The 20765-nt window shown below is 36.5% G+C and overlaps 1 protein-coding gene across 1 annotated transcript in view; it reads right to left on the reverse strand.

The window, feature by feature from the left end:
- LOC120416870 (mucin-3A) overlaps positions 1 to 20765 on the reverse strand; it is a 200331-nt gene that overhangs the window by 124869 nt on the left and 54697 nt on the right. The window contains exon 2 of the mRNA XM_052707165.1: positions 11883 to 12642. Coding sequence (XP_052563125.1) covers positions 11883 to 11978 — 96 coding nt within the window. The 5' untranslated portion in view covers positions 11979 to 12642. The remainder of the gene's footprint in view (positions 1 to 11882; positions 12643 to 20765) is intronic.

Consider the following 20765-nt stretch of genomic DNA (forward strand, 5'->3'; position numbering starts at 1 on the left):
AATCTATTTTTTGGTGAAAACTCAACACGTAGCCTTAAGTATTCTGGATAAAATTCCTTAGTGTTTCTCTCAGCTTGCTGTTTTTGCATATTGAATATTTCTGCGAACATAGGCAATTATGTTTGTCTAAAACAAGTCTTTGTGATAAAAAATAGTTTAGTTGCTGATTTTCAATAGCACTTTTCTATAGAAAGTCCTCAAATGCTGATTTGTACTTGTATCTTGATCTTGATTTTCTGATTAATTTTGTGATTTCGGCAAATTGAAGGTTATGAGAGGAGCTTTTTAGAATAAAAACGTTACTTAATCCACCCGTAGGTAGTTGGTGCCTTCCTCACATTTAGAGGGTAATGCTATCCAAAATAGATACACATGGGCGGACCTTTTAGTGTTCTATAAACTTGATTCATTATTCATACCATCAGATCGGGTAGTCAGATCTTCATAATTCAGGACACTTATGTGCTTATAACTTTTGGTAGGGTTGTCAGATCTGCAATCTATTGAACTTATTAGAAAGGTCTTTTGGTTACCTATCGAACGATAAGTCGCATGGCAGATCCGAACAACGTTTTCATCGAAATATATGGGATCCACCCTCTAACAAGTTAAAGTATAACACTTTTAAGAGCGAGTTTTTCACCAATGTGTAACAGGTCGTATCGAGGTGCTCCGATTTGGATGAAACTTTCAGCGTTTGTTTGTCTATGCATGAGATGAACTCATGCCAAATATGAGCCCTCTACGACAAAGGGAAGTGGGGTAAAACGTTGAAGTTTGAGGTCGAAAAAACATAAAAAATCTTAAAATTGCTCGCATTTCCCTAAAACTTCATCAATTCCAACTCTCTAGATGCATTCGAAAGGTCTTTTGAAGCCCTTCAAAATGTGTCATAGACATCCAGGATTGGTTTAACTTTTTCTCTTAGCTTTGGCAAATTACTGTCAAAAATTTATATTTTTAAAACCCTAATATCTTTTTGCAACAGCCTCCAACACCCATACTCCTATAGGTCAAAAGATAGGTAATTTCATAGACTAAAAGCCTACGGTAATAACTTTTTGGCCAATCGCAGTTTTTCTCATAGTTTTTTGATTTTTCTATAACATACATTTTACAACGTTGGTTTTTCCCCTGTAGGCCACCATAGCGGCATTTTTTGGTCTCAATTTTGTCATATTCGGAATCCTCGGACAATTTCACGTAAGTTAGAAGTATTGGAGTTGTAAATTTGATTGGAAAAATTGCCAAAGCAAAGTAATCCACTTTAACGACCCCCGGGTCTTTTGTGGTCTCTGTTGCAAGTTTCTGCTCATTTCTAGGCGTCCGAAGGTTATGTGTGGTGAGTCACCCAAAACCTCTTTTACGCAAATGGACCGACGTTTTACTTCCCCATCCGATAGAAGGCGGAAAAATTGCCATTTAGAATGAATTAAAATATTTTTTAACAATTTGTTGGACTAGGGATAAAACAGGTTTTCGCCTACTTGATACGACATTTGACGTATTGATCATAGGGTAAATAAGATCTATTCCTTTTTTCAAAAATGTTTTATTTAATTATTTTTTTATTACAATATTACAACTCCAATACTTATAACTTACGTGAAATTGTCCGAGGATTCCGAATATGACAAAATTGAGACCAAAAAATGCCGCTATGGTGGCCTACAGGGGAAAAACTAACGTTGTAAAATGTTTGTTATAGAAAAATCAAAAAACTATGAGAAAAACTGCGATTGGCCAAAAAGTTAATACCATAGGCTTTTAGTCCATGAAATTACCTATCTTTTGACCTATAGGAGTATGGGTGTTGGAGGCTGTTGGAAAAAGATATTAAGGTTTTAAAAAAATCAATTTTTGACAGTAATTTGCAAAAGCTAAGAGAAAAAGTTAAACCAATCCTGGATGTCTATGACACATTTTGAAGGGCTTCAAAAGACCTTTCGAATGCATCTAAGAGAGTTGGAATTGATGAAGTTTTAGGGAAATGCGAGCAATTCGTAGAGGGCTCATATTTGGCATGAGTTCATCTCAAGCATAGACAAACAAACGCTGAAAGTTTCATCCAAATCGGAGCACCTCGATATGACCTCTAGAACAAACCGAGCAATATTTACAAATACTGCCTCTTAAGTGCTTATAACTTTTGATAGGGTCGTCAGATCTTTAATCTTTTTAACTCGTTGAAAAGGTCTTTTGAATACATTTTTAAAAATGTATAACATGACGTGGTTTCTTACAAAAAACCACCCTTTTTACAATCTTCCGGACTTTTGTTAAAATCGTTTTATTAGCATAACTTTTGAAGTACTTAACCAAACTTAACAATTTTCGATAGCGACTTAAGGGACCCCAAGACGGATCGAATGAAACCAAAACGGCCAAAATCGGTTCAGCCAGTGCCGAGATAATCCAGTGCAAATTTTTTTTCATGATTCGATGATTCGAAGTTTCGATTACCCGAAGTGATTTTTTTCCGAGGCCTTCGGATAATCGAGTCCTGTATATTTGAGATTACCATTCGTGATAAATCTCTCTTCAACCAAAACGTTCACCACAAACATTGAACACATGTTTACAACCAAAATATGATAAAACACGATATGTTAACACCTCCCACAACACCAAGTTGAGAGGGGGTGCTTAGTGGGTCAAGCTGAACAAACACCCCCCACAACCTCCCCCCCCCCCTTAACATTGCGTAGCGATAAAAGACGGTGGCGGATGGTGATTGCGCGGACGGAAAGGGTGGCAATTTCGAAACACTTTCATTCGGTGTGCGCTTTTTCCGGAGCATGAAAAATTGCGTCTGCTGAAAAGGAAAGTTTGCGCGCGCGGTGGGTTATCGCGCAGCACTACCGAAAATTAAGCGCTTTTTTGCCATCAAGTGCCTGTTGCTGTACCGAGCAGCAGTGATTTAAACGGGCGATGGTCAGTGATTTTTTTTCTTTGCTTTTCTCACCTTTTTTTTTGATTTCATGATGATGAACTGTTTGGGAGGGTAAAATGAAGCCAAATAACACGGTCCAGATTGTGGTGGCATTGATTTCGCAGCGCAAACAGCTATTAGATTGTGATGCTGGGTGGGTTTTTCTTTATATTTAAGGCAACTTTCCACCCCTCCGACAACAACCAGACAAAAAGTGCCTAAATTTTGGCGTGGATTGCAGCAGCAGAGTAATGAAGCAATTTTGCAGAAAGTCGATTGAACTCTTCGAGTTTGTTCACTTAGGAAAGTGTTGCACTTTGTGATTATGACTGCCAATTTCATGTAAAAGGTAGTGTGTTGACATCTACGAGATGAGAGTTTGAAGTAACATCCGCAGAAACTTTCAAACAAAGTCCTAAGATATGATTTGCAAGATGGAATTAATGGACAATGTTATATTTTTGTATAAATTATGTTGTCTCAAGATTAAATATTTAAACTACCTAAATTAAATTATGTTAATCTGTAAAATAGCAATTCTCACCGCAGAAAACACAGCTGTTTGAACCTGTGTATTATTCAATCGGCTCAAAATGGCCAATAATGAAGCTCTCCAAACCCAATCAGCTTTTCCGGTTTTGCCAATTAGGCTGAAATGATTCAACTTTAATGTGCATTTGGAATCTTATTTGATCAATTTGCTATACAAGCAAAACAATTTGTTGTTGCTTTTGCTAATGTTTGTTTAACTAAGAGCGTCCAATTTCCCGTCCCGGGAAAAAATTCCCGGGAATTCCCGGGATTTCCGGAAAAATAATAATTCACGTTTCCCGGGAAAATTTGTAAATTTCCCGGGAATTCCCGAAATTCAAGCGGAAGTATACATTTTCCTTGCTTTTTGGTCCCAATTTTTGGAAAATTTACAAAAAAAAAAAGAATGAGAAAACCTAACTTAATTTTAATCATTTTAATCTACTGTGCATATTGAACTAATAAGAAAAAATCAGGTTCATTTCAGGTGTATTTCAGATAATATTTATTGTAAAACGGGGTAACAATGCGAAAAACGAAGTTGACTTTATAGCTGTCGGCCACCATTGCTAGTACCAACCACTAGTGTCTTCCTTTTTATCTACAAGGACTTCGCCGCCCTCGGCTCCTAAGTGTATGAAAGTATGGCACGGAGCGACGGCGCCGAATACCCATATTTACACAAAGAATTTAAGAGCGCCCGCCGCGGGATTCGAACCGGCGACCTCTGGATTGTGAGTCCAGTGCGCGGTCCGATTGATCCACACGGGGGTAACAATGCTCAGTGGGAAAAATCGAGGCAAAAAATGGACTTAATTGATGCCGGTCAATTTGAACTTTCAACCAAAACTTTTCCTGTGTGAAAAATTCTGAGGAATCGATTGGTGATGGTAAGAATCCGCGGAAATTTGCGTAAGGCCCGTGTAAGGCCGATTAAAGTATTGAACATTCCAGCAACATAAACGAAACTATTGGCACTACGCCCCCCGGGGCATGGCCTTCCTCTAACGTGGGATTTCTGCTCCAGCGCCTCTGACGAGACAGGAGAAACCGGGACCGACGTTTTACTTCACCATCCGATAGAAGCTCAGTGGATAAGGCGGGAATCGAACCCGCGTCTCATAGCATCATCGGGATCGGCAGCCGAAGCCGCTACCCCTGCGCCACGAGACCCACGGACATATCAAAAATTAATAAAAACAGCAAAAAATAGCGTGATTCAGCCTGTACCACGTGTCCTCACTATCACCAATCGATTCTTCGGATTTTTTCACCTCAGAAAATGTGATGTCAAAATATTGATCATTTTCGCAACATATTTAAAACTCATAAAAACAGCAAAAAATAAGGTCAATTGGCCAAAGACGGGCCTAACGTAAATTTCCGCGGATTCTCACCATCACCAATCGATTCCTCGGAATTTTTCACATAAGAAAAGTCTTGGTTGTAGGTTCTAATTGACTGGCTTCAATTAAGTCCGTTTTTTGCCTTGATTTTTCCCACTGTGCAATGATAGGATTTCATTCTGTTTTTTTTTATATTTTTTTCCAACTGGTAAGGTTTGTCTCAAGAAAAGGTGAAATTGATAAAAAGTCAAAATTTTGTCTCAAAACCGTTTCAACTAGTTTTGTTGATAAAATTACGGTCTAGAACAAATTATTTGCCGTGAAAAACATAATTTCTGCATGATTTTATTTTTTTTGCTTTATGAGTCAACGTTTTTCTTTAACATATTACCTTGAAATGGTAGCAGAGACAAATTTAAAAGCATTTTTATGGTTGAGAAGCATGGATTGTACTCACTGATTCAAAATTTGATTTAAAAAATAATACTTCTGAACAAAAACAAATCAACTGATTTTTTATTATTTGGTAGGAGTTGAAAGACAGCATATAAAATTAGAAAATTTCAATATTTTTATAAAGTTGTATGATTTTTAAAAGCAGTCAAGCCATTAATTGACCCCCACACTCATTTTGAACATTTAAGTTGCTGTTCTATACAATTTTGTTGCAAAATATCAATCAGAAGCAGGAAAAGATCAATTAACCATAAATTTCAAATTTCCCGGGAATTCCCGGGAAATTTGTTAAAAATTTCCCGTTTCCCGGGAATTTAGTAACCCCGGGAAATTGGACGCTCTAGTTTAACTGTGATGCATTCATTTCATGTGATTCCAAGTCTCTCGTTGCATAAACATAAAAATTATAATCTTCTTATAGAAACACGCTCTAAGAACTATTTTCCAGTTAAAAACTAACTTAATCCACCTATGTGGTTGGAGCCTTCCTCACTCATTACCAACAATGGCTGATTTGATGGGGTTGTACACAAATTTCATCTATTTTTTAGATCCGGAATAAAAAAGTGCTTAAATATCACTTAAGTGACCATATCTCGAGACAGGGTTGCCAGATCTTCAATGTTTTGGACTCGTTGGAAAGGTCTTTTGATAACCTATCGAACGATGGGTCGGATGGTGGATCCTGACATAGTTTACATACATTTAAGTGAGATCCGGATATATGTGAAAACACATTTTTATACATAACTTTTGAACTACTAATCGAAACTTCAATCTGTAAAAAACTCGATCTATGGGACCCTAAACCAAGTCGAATGCAACAGGTTCGGGTCAAATCGGTTCAGAGTGCCGAGAAACATGAGCTAGTTTGTTGGTCACATACATACATAAACACACACATACACACACACATACACACACAGACATTTGTTCAATTTTCGATTCTGAGTCGATATGTATACATGAAGGTGGGTCTACGACGTTTTTATACAAAGTTCATTTTTAGAGCAGGATTTTAGCCTTACCTCAGTGAGAAAGGCAAAAAGAATCGTGCAAACGCTATTCAACTTCTCATTCAGAGCTCAAAATAAATGCTCTTTCCGCAGAAAAATTTCCGTCATTTGCAGCGAATATTTATGAGAACTTCATGCCGCGCAAAAATAGCCGGATAGTGTCATTTATAATATTCATAACTTGTGTAACCCTTCAGAAAAACGCAAATACCATAAGTCGAAGCAGCAGCAAAAAATAAAGAACTAACAAAAAACCAGTAGACAGATCATATTGCATGTGTCCAGTCCTCGCGTGGACGTGGAAAAGCTGGGAGGAAAATAGTTCTGGAATCCCACTCAGTCACTGACACTGCCACACGTGTCTCTTCCCCTAAAAAAGCTCACTCCAACCGAGAGGGATCATATGGCACCACCACTGTGTGTCTGTGTGTCAGTGTGTGTGTGAGGGAAAATGCTTTTTCACTGGAAAACATATTTGCTTCGCGTCCATCATCCCCGTAACGGGTTGGTCGGTGGACACGTGTGGTATATTCGGTGTGTGCCCTTTTGCTGGACCTGGACTTCAGTGTTGGCAGGTAAAATGGCGAGGATGATGAATTCTTGGAATTTTTCCACTAAAATGTCATCGAAATTGATCCGAACGCGAGGGCGATGCTTTCGTCGGAAATCAGTGAAGAATTTTGTTGAGTTGGAATCGAAATCAAACACTTTTGAACGATTTAAAAAGCTGGTATTTGATTGCAAAATATGAAGTCCCCGATTCAATCGGTTACCGTTGAATGCAGCGATTCAATTCGTTCTGTTGATTCCAGGAAAGCAAACAAGTAAGGCTTTGTTTTCAGTGCCATGTCAATCGAGTTCCAATAAATGTGTGGTTCATATTTCGAGGCAATTAATGGTTACAACTTTTTTGACGAAAATGAGAATATGGTTCCATCTTTTTAAACAGGATTCGTGGTTTTTTTTTTTTGGGCATTATGACCATTGCGACCAATTGGGTACTAAAGTCCTATGTCAATTTTTATGTACAACGGTAAAAAACACGATTAAAAACCATTTCTGATCACTTTTTTTCATTTTAATGCAAAATCTTTTTTTGACAAGACAACATTTTTTCGATGGATCAACTATGGTCCCCTTGGAACAAACTGTCAAGTAGGAGCTTTTCTGTCAAGAAGGACCGCGAGGTTAATTTTTCAAAATTGATTTAAAAATCCATTTTAAACTCTTTGTGCTCGTACAAAGGGTCATTGTACTCAGAAAAATAAGCTTTATCGCTGTAAACAATAATATCAGCAATCTAAGCTTCATTTTAGGACCCAATTAGAGGAATATTGTGGTGTGACTTCCTGTTTCCTGTTACATTTTTTTCTTGGAGTTATTTGTTCTGGGTCTTAAAATAGAACTTTTACATTTCAAAACCTGTTTGAAAATCAGAGTTTTTTTCTGTTTCTTGAAACTACGAAATTAAACTGTTAACGGTGCAGATTAACCAGAGACAAATGCACTGAGATTTTTGTCACAAACAATATCTTAATATTTTTCAAAAATATTAAGACGAGTTCGAATGTTTTTTTTTTCTTTGTGGAGTTGATCAACATATTTTATCGGGGGCCTTGGAGCAACTTTTTTTGATTTTTTTTTTATTGATTTTATAGGAGATTTCTTTGAAGAAAATACTGAAACATGTTTGTATTTTTTCAAATATTTCATCAATTTGCAATAAAATACTCCAGAAAACATATTTTGTCAAAATTTGAACACCATCAAAAAGTTCTCAAACCCAATTTTCAAAGTTTTATAACTTTCTTTGAATTATCCCAATAGACTGCAGTAAAATAAAAACCGCAAAAAAAATAAAAAAGTTTAAAAATTGAATTTACGAACCATGATTTCAACATTTGAGTAAACATGTGATTTAAAATGCATTTTAAACATGTCCAGTTGTTTTGCAATCATTAGTTTCTAAAATATCTAAGTATTGACGAAAATGTTATTTTTTGCGCAAAAAAAAAGTTTTTGCGATGCTGTACATTGGAATTCCATAAAAATTCAAAATATTTTTAATCCAGCCCAAACATGCTAAATATGATAATCAATGCAGAAAAATGCATTTTCGCTTGTTTTCAGTTGATAAGCCTCATGTTTTCATTAAAAATTTGAAATTTTTTGAAATGATGTTTTTTTGCCCCTTGATTTTTCGGACCTATTTTGAAGGGGGGGGGGAGGGGGCCACATAAACTATGAAAAATATTTATAACGGCCTTAACGAGTGATTTCGCAATTTTTTAAGCTTCAGAATTTCTAAATTCCGAAACCAAATGGACCAGAAATTCGACATCAAAAATGCATGGAAAAAGTTTCATCTAAATAAAAAAGTTATTTCTTACTAAAAGTGAAAACGAAGAAGAGGCAGAAATGCTCCTGACTTTAAACAGATTTATTGAAACTATATTTCTTTTTTATAGATTTTTTATTCATCGATTTCGCGTTTCAAAAATGAGGCAATTTAGAAATAGTAGTTTATGCAACAAGTTGCAAAAAGACGATTTTTTCAGTACGAGTCGTACATTTATCCAACGAGGTTCACCGAGTAGGATAAATACGACAAGTGCTGAAAAAACAAGTTTTGCAACGAGTTCCATACAACATTTTTTGCAATTCCGAAAAACACCCATTGAGTGAAATTATAAGTCAAATGTTCATGTATTTTGTCAATAAATCGTTTGAATAAAAAAAATGATGAAAACTGTTACTTTTCGAAACAAGTGCTGAACAGTTCAACTTTTCAGCATCCATTTCAGTGCTGAAAAGTAGAACTTTTCAGCATTTATTTTGAAAAGTGTTGCTATTCGATTCTGTTATTTTTGGTACAGAAAAGTAGGCTTTTTCATCTTTCAAAAATGACAGGAAAAGTAAGTCGTTTTACGACGGAATTGCAAAAAAAAAAAGTTTTTAAACATTTTGCAAACCTTTGGCAATAAAACTTGCAACTTTTTTGGTATTTTGATAAAAAAAAACCAAAATCATGCATGATATTTGTGTTTTATTTACTATTTATTCTTGTAAGAGAAAAATTGTTACCCTGAGGGCTGAAGAGCACTAACCAAAAGTTTTTTTTTTTTTTTCATTGGTAATATTTTGTTTATAACTTATGTAAATAGTAAAAGATTTATACTTTTTGTTGTTATCCTTAGCAAGCAAATAAAAGATTAACTGAAAGTATACGTTGTTTTATTTATGACGAATTTTGCATATTTTATTTAGTCGAAAACTAAACAATGAAAAGCAAAAATATTTTTTTTTTTTTTAGACCTGAACACAACAATAAACATGTTCTGATGATCATTATTGCGCAATACCCATTAACTTGGACTTTGCACTAAATTATTGCTATCGACTGCACTGGTGCGACTTGTCAAACTGCCTTGGGAAGTTTGAAATTTTCTAAAAATTGATCAAAGCGAGCCACCTTTTTTCAGCTGTCGATCGCAATTTTGAAGTGCGAATGTCCAGTTTGGTGGAAACTGCGACTGGAAATGTAAATAAACAACTACTGGTTGCCTAATTTTTCGAATTCTTGTTGTCAAAAGTGCGAGAGCAAAGTGCGGGCAAAATCCAAGTTACACTGCCAGGATCAATATCAATCAAGAAATTCAAAAAATATATAAAAATTATTCAATGTTTAATTCTAATTTCATTTGACGATGGTGAATCTCTTTTCAATAGTTAAGTAGTTGTCCAAAGCAACTTTTTATACAAGAAAAGAAAATGATTAATAGAACTCATGATCATATGTGACATCAACTGTTCTCAATTTAAAATTTTATCAGCGGAATTAATAAGATTTTTGAAGAAAAAATGGTTATAATTTTTTTAAACAGAATGAAGCCTGAAAATCTAATTTAAGCATTCTATCACATAGGAGAATTCCTCGTATGTTTGAAAGTTTAAGAACTCGGTCCGAACTCCGTGCAATTTGCTCACTACTTAAACTAAAACGACGAAACGGTACCGTGTTGTAGGGGTAAGCGTGGTTGCCTCTCACCCAGTCGGCCTGGGTTCGATCCCAGAAGGTCCCGGTGGCATTTTTCGAGACGAGATTTGTCTGATCACGCCTTCCGTCGGATGGGGAAGTAAATGTTGGCCCCGGTCTAACCTAGAGGTTAGGTCGATAACTCAGTCCAGGTGTAGGGAGTCGTCTCCCTGGGTCCTGCCTCGGTGGAGTCGCTGGTAGGCAGTTGGACTAACAATCCAAAGGTCGTCAGTTCGAATCCCGGGGTGGATGGAATTTAAGGTGTAAAAAGAGGTTTGCAATTGCCTCAACAATCAAGCCTTCGAACACCTAGTTTCGAGTAGGAATCTCGCAATCGAGAACGCCAAGACAATGCTGTAGAGCGAATAATTTGATTTTTTTGTTTTTTTTTATTTATTTTTTTATTTATTTAATTTTATGCTTATCATTGTACAATTTTTTGTTTAACTAATTACATAATGTAGTGTTATGGAGATCCTTTCATCTACGGCTTACCGGAAGTCGATTCGGACTGCTGGACCTTCTTGCCAGATGCTCTGGTTCTGACGGGGCTACGTGGCAGTAGCGGAATCGTCGTCTGGTCAGCAGCCGTAAGGAGAATGGCTGGGTTTTTTGCCGCTGACGAGGAGTTCTTCTGGATGCGGTGCAGAGAGCTGCTTTGGCCGCGTCCCCGAGCCGTACTCGAGTGGCCACGGCCACGGCCTCTGTTACGCATCGCGTAGACGCACACTCGCGGTTAACTAACGACCGTAAATCGTAGAAAATCGGTGAAAAAACGCGGAGCACAAAAACTAGGTGTTATTGGCTAGGATGTTGCTAGCCCGATGTTTTTTTTTTGTTTTTGATTTTTGATTAAACGATTCAGTTTTGATTGAAACTTGCTTGCTAACAATTCCCATTAAGCTTGATATGGACTGGAAAAGCTTTTTAAAAGCTGTAATCGTCCTCCAAAGTGCTGATATGCCAACATTAGGTGCACGATGAAGATAAATGCCGTTCCCATAGTAGAGAAAGCATTAAAAAAACTTGATTTCTTATATCCATGATCACAAAAAACAACAATCAAATATTTATGATAAATTGACCCAAATATTTTGCATAAAAGTCTTTTAACAGTCTGGACCCGAAGCCTGATTATTTTGTTACGTTCTTATTGGAATTCCAAACCAAACTATTGTTTTGTGAAACAAAATCGTGTCAATCTACCGGGGGTTTAGTGTACTCAAAAGAGTTACTTCAACATGAATTAGTGAAACAGATAAAAATGGGAGGAATCACATTTTTGTCGATGTTTTAACTTGAAAATAAGTCAGATTTTTTTTGGCTGCACTGCTAGTTAATTTAAACTTCAGACTCATCGCGTTGAAAACCATCAACTCACCAGCAAATAAGTTACCAAAACTCCACCCTGAAACCCCCAAACCTATACATTACACATGTCTGGACGGTGGCTAACTCGTTTTTCCCTCCGCTTCAAATTTCCACCGAAAAGCACCATAAAATATTCACAATTCTGTTTTATTCCCACCACCCTCGAACACAGACATCCCATATGGGAAACTCACCATCGGTCTAATTGTGCTGGGACATCTGTAAAAGTCACTTCCTGCGGTCAGACTCTGCAGATACTTGTTCTTGTTGGTGCCGTAGATGGATTCCATGGTGGCTGCCGGGTTCGTTCTCTCTTTTTTTGCTTCCAAATACTTTTTTTCCGCCAAACAGTTCAACTTTCGGTTTTTGCTTCCTTCCGGCGCTCCCACTGCCCAAACTGCTGCTTCGGAAAGTGGTGAAAAACAGTTCAGCTTCCGGCTGAAAAATGACTCCCCCTCTCTCGCCTAGCTAAATCAAGTATGACGAATGTGTTCTGTGTGTTTTTGCTGTATTCTATTTATTTTTTTGCTATATTTTGCTCACTTTTCAAACCGGACTCACCGACCCCGTTTCGGGCGGTCCAAGCCAAATTTTCAAATCACACATTGCTCCTCTTGCGTTGAACTTTAAACTCGAACACTTCACTTTCACTAGGTTAAACTGCGATGAACTCGCGCAAAAACTGGGCAAAACTGAACAAAAAAAAACAACCAAGCTTTTAGTGCACTCTTGCGGGCCGTACCACGTGGAGCGCCGGGGAGGTCCACATGTTCGATGATTTTTCACTTTTGTGCCGTACGCGCTGCCGAAGCGATTTTCCGTTTTCCACACCACTTACTTCCACCTACTCCGTAATTAAATCCCTCGAGAGGTTGATAGCTCCAGGTGATGTAAAGATTTCGCTTTTCCAGCACTCGTCGTCTCCATAAAGCACGGTGTCTTGCGTGTCGGAAGCTGAAAATGAAAATCGAAGATAATACTTTAATTACACGTTTTAAATTTAAATGGTCAGTGAGGTCTAGACAAAACTGAACTTAATTGCGATTTGAATGATAGTTTTAGCGAAAACTTTTAACCATAACTATTAAAAGTGGAAAGTGATTTTAAATATTTTTTTCCTTTTATTTAAGGTATGATTCGGGTTAATTTAAAACAATATCTTTTTAGTACAGTGAAACCTCTTTTTTTTTTTTTTTTTTTCAACGGGACTGGCAACACCAGCCAGCAACAGTCAAGTGTTCGGAGCTCTTCAAACTTTTCGATTTTTTCGCCGTAATTTACCGTGATTACCCGCGAGTTTGCTGCTCCAGCATGCCAAGGGCCGGCCGTGGCCGTGGCAGTTCGAGTGCGGCCTCGAAAAACCCGCGAAGCTCATCTACCGGCAGAGTGCAGAAAGGTAAACACACCAACGCCGCATCGACCGCCATCGCGCACGGGAGCGTGCCCAGTGACGTCATCGATGAATCGCTATTACACGTGTCATACCGTCCACGTGAGTCCCCTGTACGGACGAGACAATCGACCCGGGCATCCGGAAGCACTTCCGGCCAGCAGCAGCAGCCGTCCACAAGCACCACGACGACAACCACTTCCAACGTTCCCACCAGAAACGAATTCGAGATTCTGAGTGGAGAAGAAAACAAAACCGACAGTGACAGCAGCAGTGCTAGCGACGACGATGACGATGATGAACTTGCGCGCAAGCAAGAAAAGAAGAAAAAATGTAACTCTCCGAAGGAACGACGTCCACCTCCAATTTTTATTTTGGATACGCTGGCAGACGATGTTGACGAGTTGCTTGAGGGCCTCCAATATTGTCTGAAAATAGGTAAAACGTCAGTGCAAGTTATTACACAAAACAAACTGAATTTCTACATGGTGGTGAAGAAGTTGAAGTTGCGAAACTTCAAGTTTTTTACATTTGACCCTGCAGAGAAGGTCCCAGTGAAGATCGTCCTTCAGGGATATCCGGACCGCCCGATCTCCGACCTGGAAGAACACCTATCGGGCATCAAGGTTAAGCCTCGAGAGATTAAGGTGCTCTCAAAAACGACAACGGTGACAGGTACGTACACATTGTACCTCCTGTACTTCGATCGTGGGTCCGTCAAAATCCAGGACCTTCGGCGGATCAAAGCACTGGACGGATTCTTTGTGACGTGGCGATTCTACATGAAGAATCCCGCCGACGCAGCCCAATGCCACCGCTGTCAAAAGTTCGGACACGGTTCAAGAAACTGCAATCTTCCGCCCCGGTGCGTAAAGTGCGGTGAGACCCACTTCACCGAAAGGTGCAATCTTCCGCGGAAAGACCAGCTGGGGGAAAACGCCCAGCAGCACAAAGCGCGCGTCAAGTGCGCGAACTGTGGTGGAAACCACACGGCGAATTTCCGTGGCTGTGCCGCACGGAAAAAGTACCTCGAGGAGCAGGACAAGAAGAAGAAAGCGCCAGCGTCCCGCCAACCTCCGAAGACTTTGAGCTCGAACGCTGCAGCAGCTGGCGGCGGAGCGGTTCCATCGACCAAACCAGCGTTCCCTCCTGGTTGGGGAGGTTCGTACGCTAGAGTAGCCGCTTCTGGCGTCGGTACTCCCCCGGGACAAGCTGATGTTACCGGTGATGATCTCTTCACGCTTCCTGAGTTTTTCGCCCTTGCTGGAGAGATGCTCACGCGCTTTCGTGCCTTCCGAAACAAGGCAGAACAATTCCAAGCTCTCAGTGAGCTGATGATGAAGTACATCTACAACGGATAAGCTGTCTTGTGCAGCGAAGTTTTTCGACGTCAACAGACAAAACAAACTGTGATTTAGTTTTAAGCTTTTTCTATTTCTATCCTTTTCCTTAGCAAATCTCGAAGGTTTTTTTTTATTTTTTTCCTTCTCTTGCCAAGTCCATTGTTAGAATATCCAATTACATCTAAATGAATTATAGTGTAAACCATAGTTGAAAGGAACTCCAAAACTCTATTAGGTAATAAGAAACACAAAATTGTAAATTGATTATTTACTAATAAACACTAATTGAATTGAATTGAAAATTGAATTGTAACCTCTTTTTACGCGGTGCGTTACGTTTTTCTAATTTGTCGATTTCTCTGGAACGACGCAACATTTTTGCAATCTTTTAAAAGCAATTTGTAGGTTTTGTTCAGATCTACAAAACGCTTTTTGAAGCTTGCAAAAATATTGTATGGTTTTAGAGAAATCGACGAAACAAAAAGCGTAACGCCACCGCGTAAAAAGAGGTTTCTCTGTATATGTAATATTTAATCGAATATATCAATCTGGACTTTGTTAGATCAGTTATTAACCTCATCATTCTTTCTAAGGGCAATCCAAAGGTAGAAAAGTGTAAAAAAAGTGATTTATAATTGAAAATAAATTTAAGTGACAATGAAACCAAATTTATTCTAAATTCAAGCATAACTGAAATATTTCTACAAATATACCTTATTTAGTTCCATTTTACGTTAATTAATTTGTTTTAGTTCTTTAATGCAGAATTGGAAATTAGCTAACCTATAAACTATAAAGATAGCATATCATTGCAGCAGAAGACTAAAGTTCACTGGTGCTGAACCAGCATTGAAAGAATTGAAAGGAACTAATCCAGTTAAAGTTATAATAAATGACGAAAACAAAGTTGACGCGATGCAATTTTTGACCAGTACACACGCATTTGAAAATTTTCAATCCGTTCAGTATTGCCCCGGTTAGTGATTATTTTTTTCAATTCAAATGCTTTGTAGTTTACAGATTTTTCAACCTTTAAAAGTATGGAAATCATTCGCATTCTCAGTAACAACATTTTTAAAATGTTGGATTTTTGATATTGAGGCTAATTTTTCATAAGTTTTTATGAAGGTCGCAAAAGTTATTTCTAAACAAAGACGTTTTCAATCGGCAAAATTTAAACTTTTAAGGCTGTATCACAATTACCAGCAGTCCAATCAACAAAGTCAACAATGTAATTTTGTAAGAAATTTTGGTAAGTCCCATTTTAAGTTTGTTTTTTTCTCTAAAAATCACAACATTTTTATAAAATCATGCACCGTTTTCTAGTAGTAGCCACTTTAAGGTAAAAAAAAACAGAAAAATATATAAATTCTCGATTAAATTTTCAAAAGGCCCTATCTGCATAGGAAACCCATGAGGGATAGGTTGTTTTGAAAATTTAATCTAGAATTAAACTATTGAAAAACAAAAGGTCGTAAGGAAACAGGTCGAAAATCTATATTTTTATAAACTAAGCATTAATGTCTCTGTTCAATAAATGAACAATAAATTTCCCTTCAACATATTCGAACAATTTTGGATGGCGATAGGACTTGAAGACAGGTACCACTCTAAACAGGGGTTCCCAACCTTTTGACCCTGCGGGCCAAATTGGAGTTTTCGGAAGCAATGGCGGGCCGGATATTTTGATGAGGAAATAAAAATTAAACAGATAAATTAAATTATTGCTGAGAGAAGTCTTATCAGCAGCAGTCATAAATATTTGTTCTAACTTTCTTAAACTGTATTTTTGATACTAGAAGTTTCCAAGAATTTAAAAAAAGGAGGATTCCTTATGCAAAGTTTTAATTTTATGGTTCCTACTAAAAAAAAATCATAAAAATCTCTCACAAAAATTCAAATGGGTAAATGACGAAAACATTTTACAATCTTACAAACCTTAAACTTTGAACAATATCAGTTTGATGCTTTTTCTTTAGAATATATTTGTTTTGATTTAAATTGAGAGAACAAAATTACAAAACATTTATTTAAATAAACTAAAATTCATTTCTAGATTAAATTTTCAAAACAACCTATCCCTCATGGGTTTCCTATGCAGATAGGACCTTTTGAAAATTTAATCGAGATTTGTAAAAAATCAGTTTTCAAATGATTCGGATTCAGATTTGTCTTTCATTGAAATAACATTTATTTCATTACTATGTAATTTCATACTTATGTAACACTGAATTCTTATGCCATTCATTATTATTTTTGATAAATCAGGGAGCAACTTAAGTACTTACATAGGAAAGGAAGTGATCAACGGAAAAATCTACTTCAATAAATAGATTATTGTGTTCATTTTTTATCAAAAGGGAAGTATCTAAAGTGATAAAAAGCCGAGAAATTTAAGGAAAAAAATAAGCTTGAAATTTTAATAATGTTGATTTTCTTTAAGAAACCAGAAAATTTATTTTGAGTGGCGATTTGCAAAAGAAAAACAAAAAAAAACGTGATGGAAAAATAGTCGAGGAAAATCATTAACATTGTTTGTTACTTTCATTGCGTTCTTAAGGGCCAGTTTTTGAACAATTTTCAGAAGCCGTCATGGGACGGATCCGGCTCGCGGGCCGTAGGTTGGGCAAGCCTGCTCTAAAAAAAGGCCACAATAAATGGCCGAAATAGGAAAATTGCTATTTTCATTCTTTCGAAAAATTTGTCGTCAAAATAAAATATAATCAAAAAAAAATTTTTTGTCAATTAACTTCTTTGAAATCTTTTAAAATTCTGTCTGTTTTTCATAAAACTTTTCAAAGAACTTCTCATATTGAATTATATTTTTAAAATGTTGAAATTAGAAAAGACCAGTCTGATTATTGAAATATTCATGTTTGAATCAATCTCAACCATATGCTTTCAAAGTTATTTTTAAATAATCATAAATACCATTCAACTCCAAATTTCTACCACATTCGAACTATTTACTGAGCAATTCTCTGAGATTTCGGTCATTCGATTTTTTTGTATTTTTTAATCCGGCTGAAACTTTTTTGGTGCCTTCGGTATGCCCAAAGAAGCCATTTTGCATCATTAGTTCGTTCATATAATTTTCCATACAAATTTGGCAGCTGTCCATACAAAAATGATATGTGAAAATTCAAAAATATGTATCTTTTGAAGGAATTTTTCGATCGATTTGGTGTATTCCGCAAAGTTGTAGGTATGGATATGGACTGCACTGAAAAAAATGATACACGGTAAAAAAAAATTTGGTGATTTTTAATTTCACTTTTTGTCACTAAAACTTGATTTGCAAAAACACACTATTTTTAATTTTTTTTATTTTTTGATATGTTTTAGAGGACATCAAATGCCAACTTTTCAGAAATTTCCAGAATGGGCAAACAATCTTTGACCGAGTTCTAATGTTTTGAATCAACACAGATTTTTTCAAAAAATCGAAATATTGGTCGCAAAAATTTTTCAACTTCAGTTTTCGATGTAAAATAGAATTTGCAATCAAAAAGTACTTTAGTGAATTTCTGATAAAGTGCACCGTTTTCAAGTTATAGCCATTTTCAGGTAACTTTTTTGAAAATAGTCGCAGTTTTTCATTTTTTTAAATTAGTGCCCATATTTGCCCACCTTTGAAAAAAATATTTTTGAAAAGCTGAGAAAATTCTCTATATTTTGCTTTTTTGAACTTTGTTGATACGACCCTTAGTTGCTGAGATATTGCCATGCAAAGGTTTAAAAACAGGAAAATTTATGTTTTCTAAGTCTCACCCAAACAACCCACCATTTTCTAATGTCGATATCTCAGCAACTAATGGTCCGATTCACAATGTTAAAATATGAAGCATTCGTGAAATTTTGCGATCTTTTCGAAAAAAATATTTTCAACTATTTAAAATCAAGACTAAGGTTTCAAAAGGGCGTAATATTGAATGTTTGGACCGTTCAAATCAATAAATAAAAAATAAATAAAAATACCCGAGCAGACGGAAATAACTTGGGAAGGTCAGTTTTTGATATTGTGAGAAGATCAAAATCCGTTATTGGGATGATCGGATTAGTTGTTAAAATAACAAATTTCCATAACAAAGATTTGTTCGAAAAATAACTCAAATTGTTATTGCTCTGTTATTTCAATAACATACTAATAACATAGAATCCAGAACAATAGAATAACAAGGTTAGTTATTCTGAGCGATGGATGGGGAGCACCCAAATAACAAAAACTGTTATTTATATGGATTGATTGCATAACAAAAAGTGTTATTATTTTATCACCCTGAGCAGATTTTTTTAACAGAAAAATAACAGAAATCTTACTGTATTATATTCTTTGGAAGTTGTAACAACACTGACTCACCAGACATTTGATAAGAAACTACCAAACTTCGGATTCAGGTCACTTTAGTCGGCTTTACATGTTTGGCTGATTATGCCTTCTCTCTGGCTACTCCTTTCTGAAAATATAGATAATTATCACAAAGTGTCTTATTCTATCGTGGAAAAAAACTAAAGAACTTATCTGAAACTAGTCGAGCCGGTGATATTTATCGCCACAAAAAAAACTGACTAAATACGATGCATTTTGTTTCGATGATCACTAGTCTGAAAAAGAAAAAAAATCATTATTCTTATAAAACAATCTAACAATTAAAATTTTGAGAAATTATTTAAATTCTCTGGGTTGTTTTCAAAAAGAGTCAACAAACTTTGAATCTTTTGCGTTCAGAGCAGTTGTAGGACTTGAAGCTAAACAATTCGATTTTTTCATGTTTGCTGCGTCCTTTTGAAAAAAAAAAAAACTAACAGAAACTAAAAACAAGTAAACAAACGAAACGTTTTAAATTATTAATTCATAAAAAGATAAATATTGTTTATAGAAAATTTGTTCACATTGCCATTCAATTGTACTGAACTTCGAAAGATTTTTGATCAAAATGAAACTAAAGGAGCAACATTTTTTTAATTTAATAATTTTAAAGCATTTTGACAGCTGGAACTATTTTGCCATAATATTTAATATCAGGCTACATGTACAAATGAACAAACATTCGTCCTCCTCCTCTACCATTTAACATCTCGAGTTTAGTTAATAATTTACCTGTGAATTGAGAATTTCCAAAATTTCTCTCGCTGTCAAAATGCTTTTAAGAAGCTTTCCAAATTGCAAATGTTGCTCAAGAGACTTTTAATTAAACCCCCGCAAAGCACCCACGACAAAAAGAAATTTAATATTTTTCTAGCAAAATAATGGAAAACGGCCGTTGTGGGTAAACAAACCTTTCATGCCAGATATAAACATCCTCTACCATGTTTAAAAACCCACGATGGCGCTTTTGCATTGTTTTGCTAGATTAAAACACAAATCTACCGGATCTTACCTTTAACACTTGAAGCCCTCTTCCGGGAAGATGATCACCTGAAAGCTGTGTGGGAAGTCCTCGGCAGGTTCAGCTCGGCGAAACCTTTCATAATCCAGTGGTGGACTGCCGGATGACGAAGTCTATATTCCACAGGGCGAAAAACTTCTGCTGGGCGCCGGTGCAGGTGTCCTGCGCTTCCGTCTGTGGCAATTTTGACCACAATTTTGCTGCCAGTCACATCTTCTTGCGATCCGCAAACAATCACACACACGACGAACAACAAACCACTTTGATGGATTGCAATCTTCTTACCGCCCCCTGTTTGTTTACTTCCTACAATCCTGTGGACACTTGCACCTACTTTATGAACCGCGAAACACTTATAAATACCGTAAACAAGCCGAAAAATAGACCCCGACATTCGCGAGTCGCAACGAACAAGACCACAACAAAACGATGGAAAATTTAATTTGACAGCTCTTCCAAGCAGGAGGAGGCGTTCGCGAATCGCGTAACGCGCGAGCCGTTCACGAACACCGTAATGCAAAAAATAAACTAAAAAGTTTTCTATGTTGACTGCAAACTCGATTATCAACTCGATTTTCAATTAGTATTAGTATTGTTAATTATTATGAATCAAAAAATTGCAATGGGGAGGTGCGAAAATTAAACTGCAAAGCTCGCCGCAAAATTTTCAGTTACATTGTGGGAGTAAAAAGGGCGGTTGGCGTCCAGCGCGTTTGGATCTGTCAAACATTTGCCAATCTGTTTCTCTTGACAATCTGTAATCTGCAGATGTAAACAATCCGACCTAGATCCCGACACACTAAAATCAAAATCAGTACAAAATAAAATTTACTCAAAAAATTACCCAAAACCTTTGAAAAATTCTATTTTTTTCACACATAAGTGATATTTTTTATCCTTTTTTCAATGTGTAGCGTTAGTTAAAGGTTCTCAGGATCGTTTGCAACAAAAAAG

This window comes from Culex pipiens, chromosome 2 (genome assembly GCF_016801865.2).
Source record: "Culex pipiens pallens isolate TS chromosome 2, TS_CPP_V2, whole genome shotgun sequence".
NCBI classification, from domain to species: Eukaryota; Metazoa; Arthropoda; class Insecta; order Diptera; family Culicidae; genus Culex; species Culex pipiens.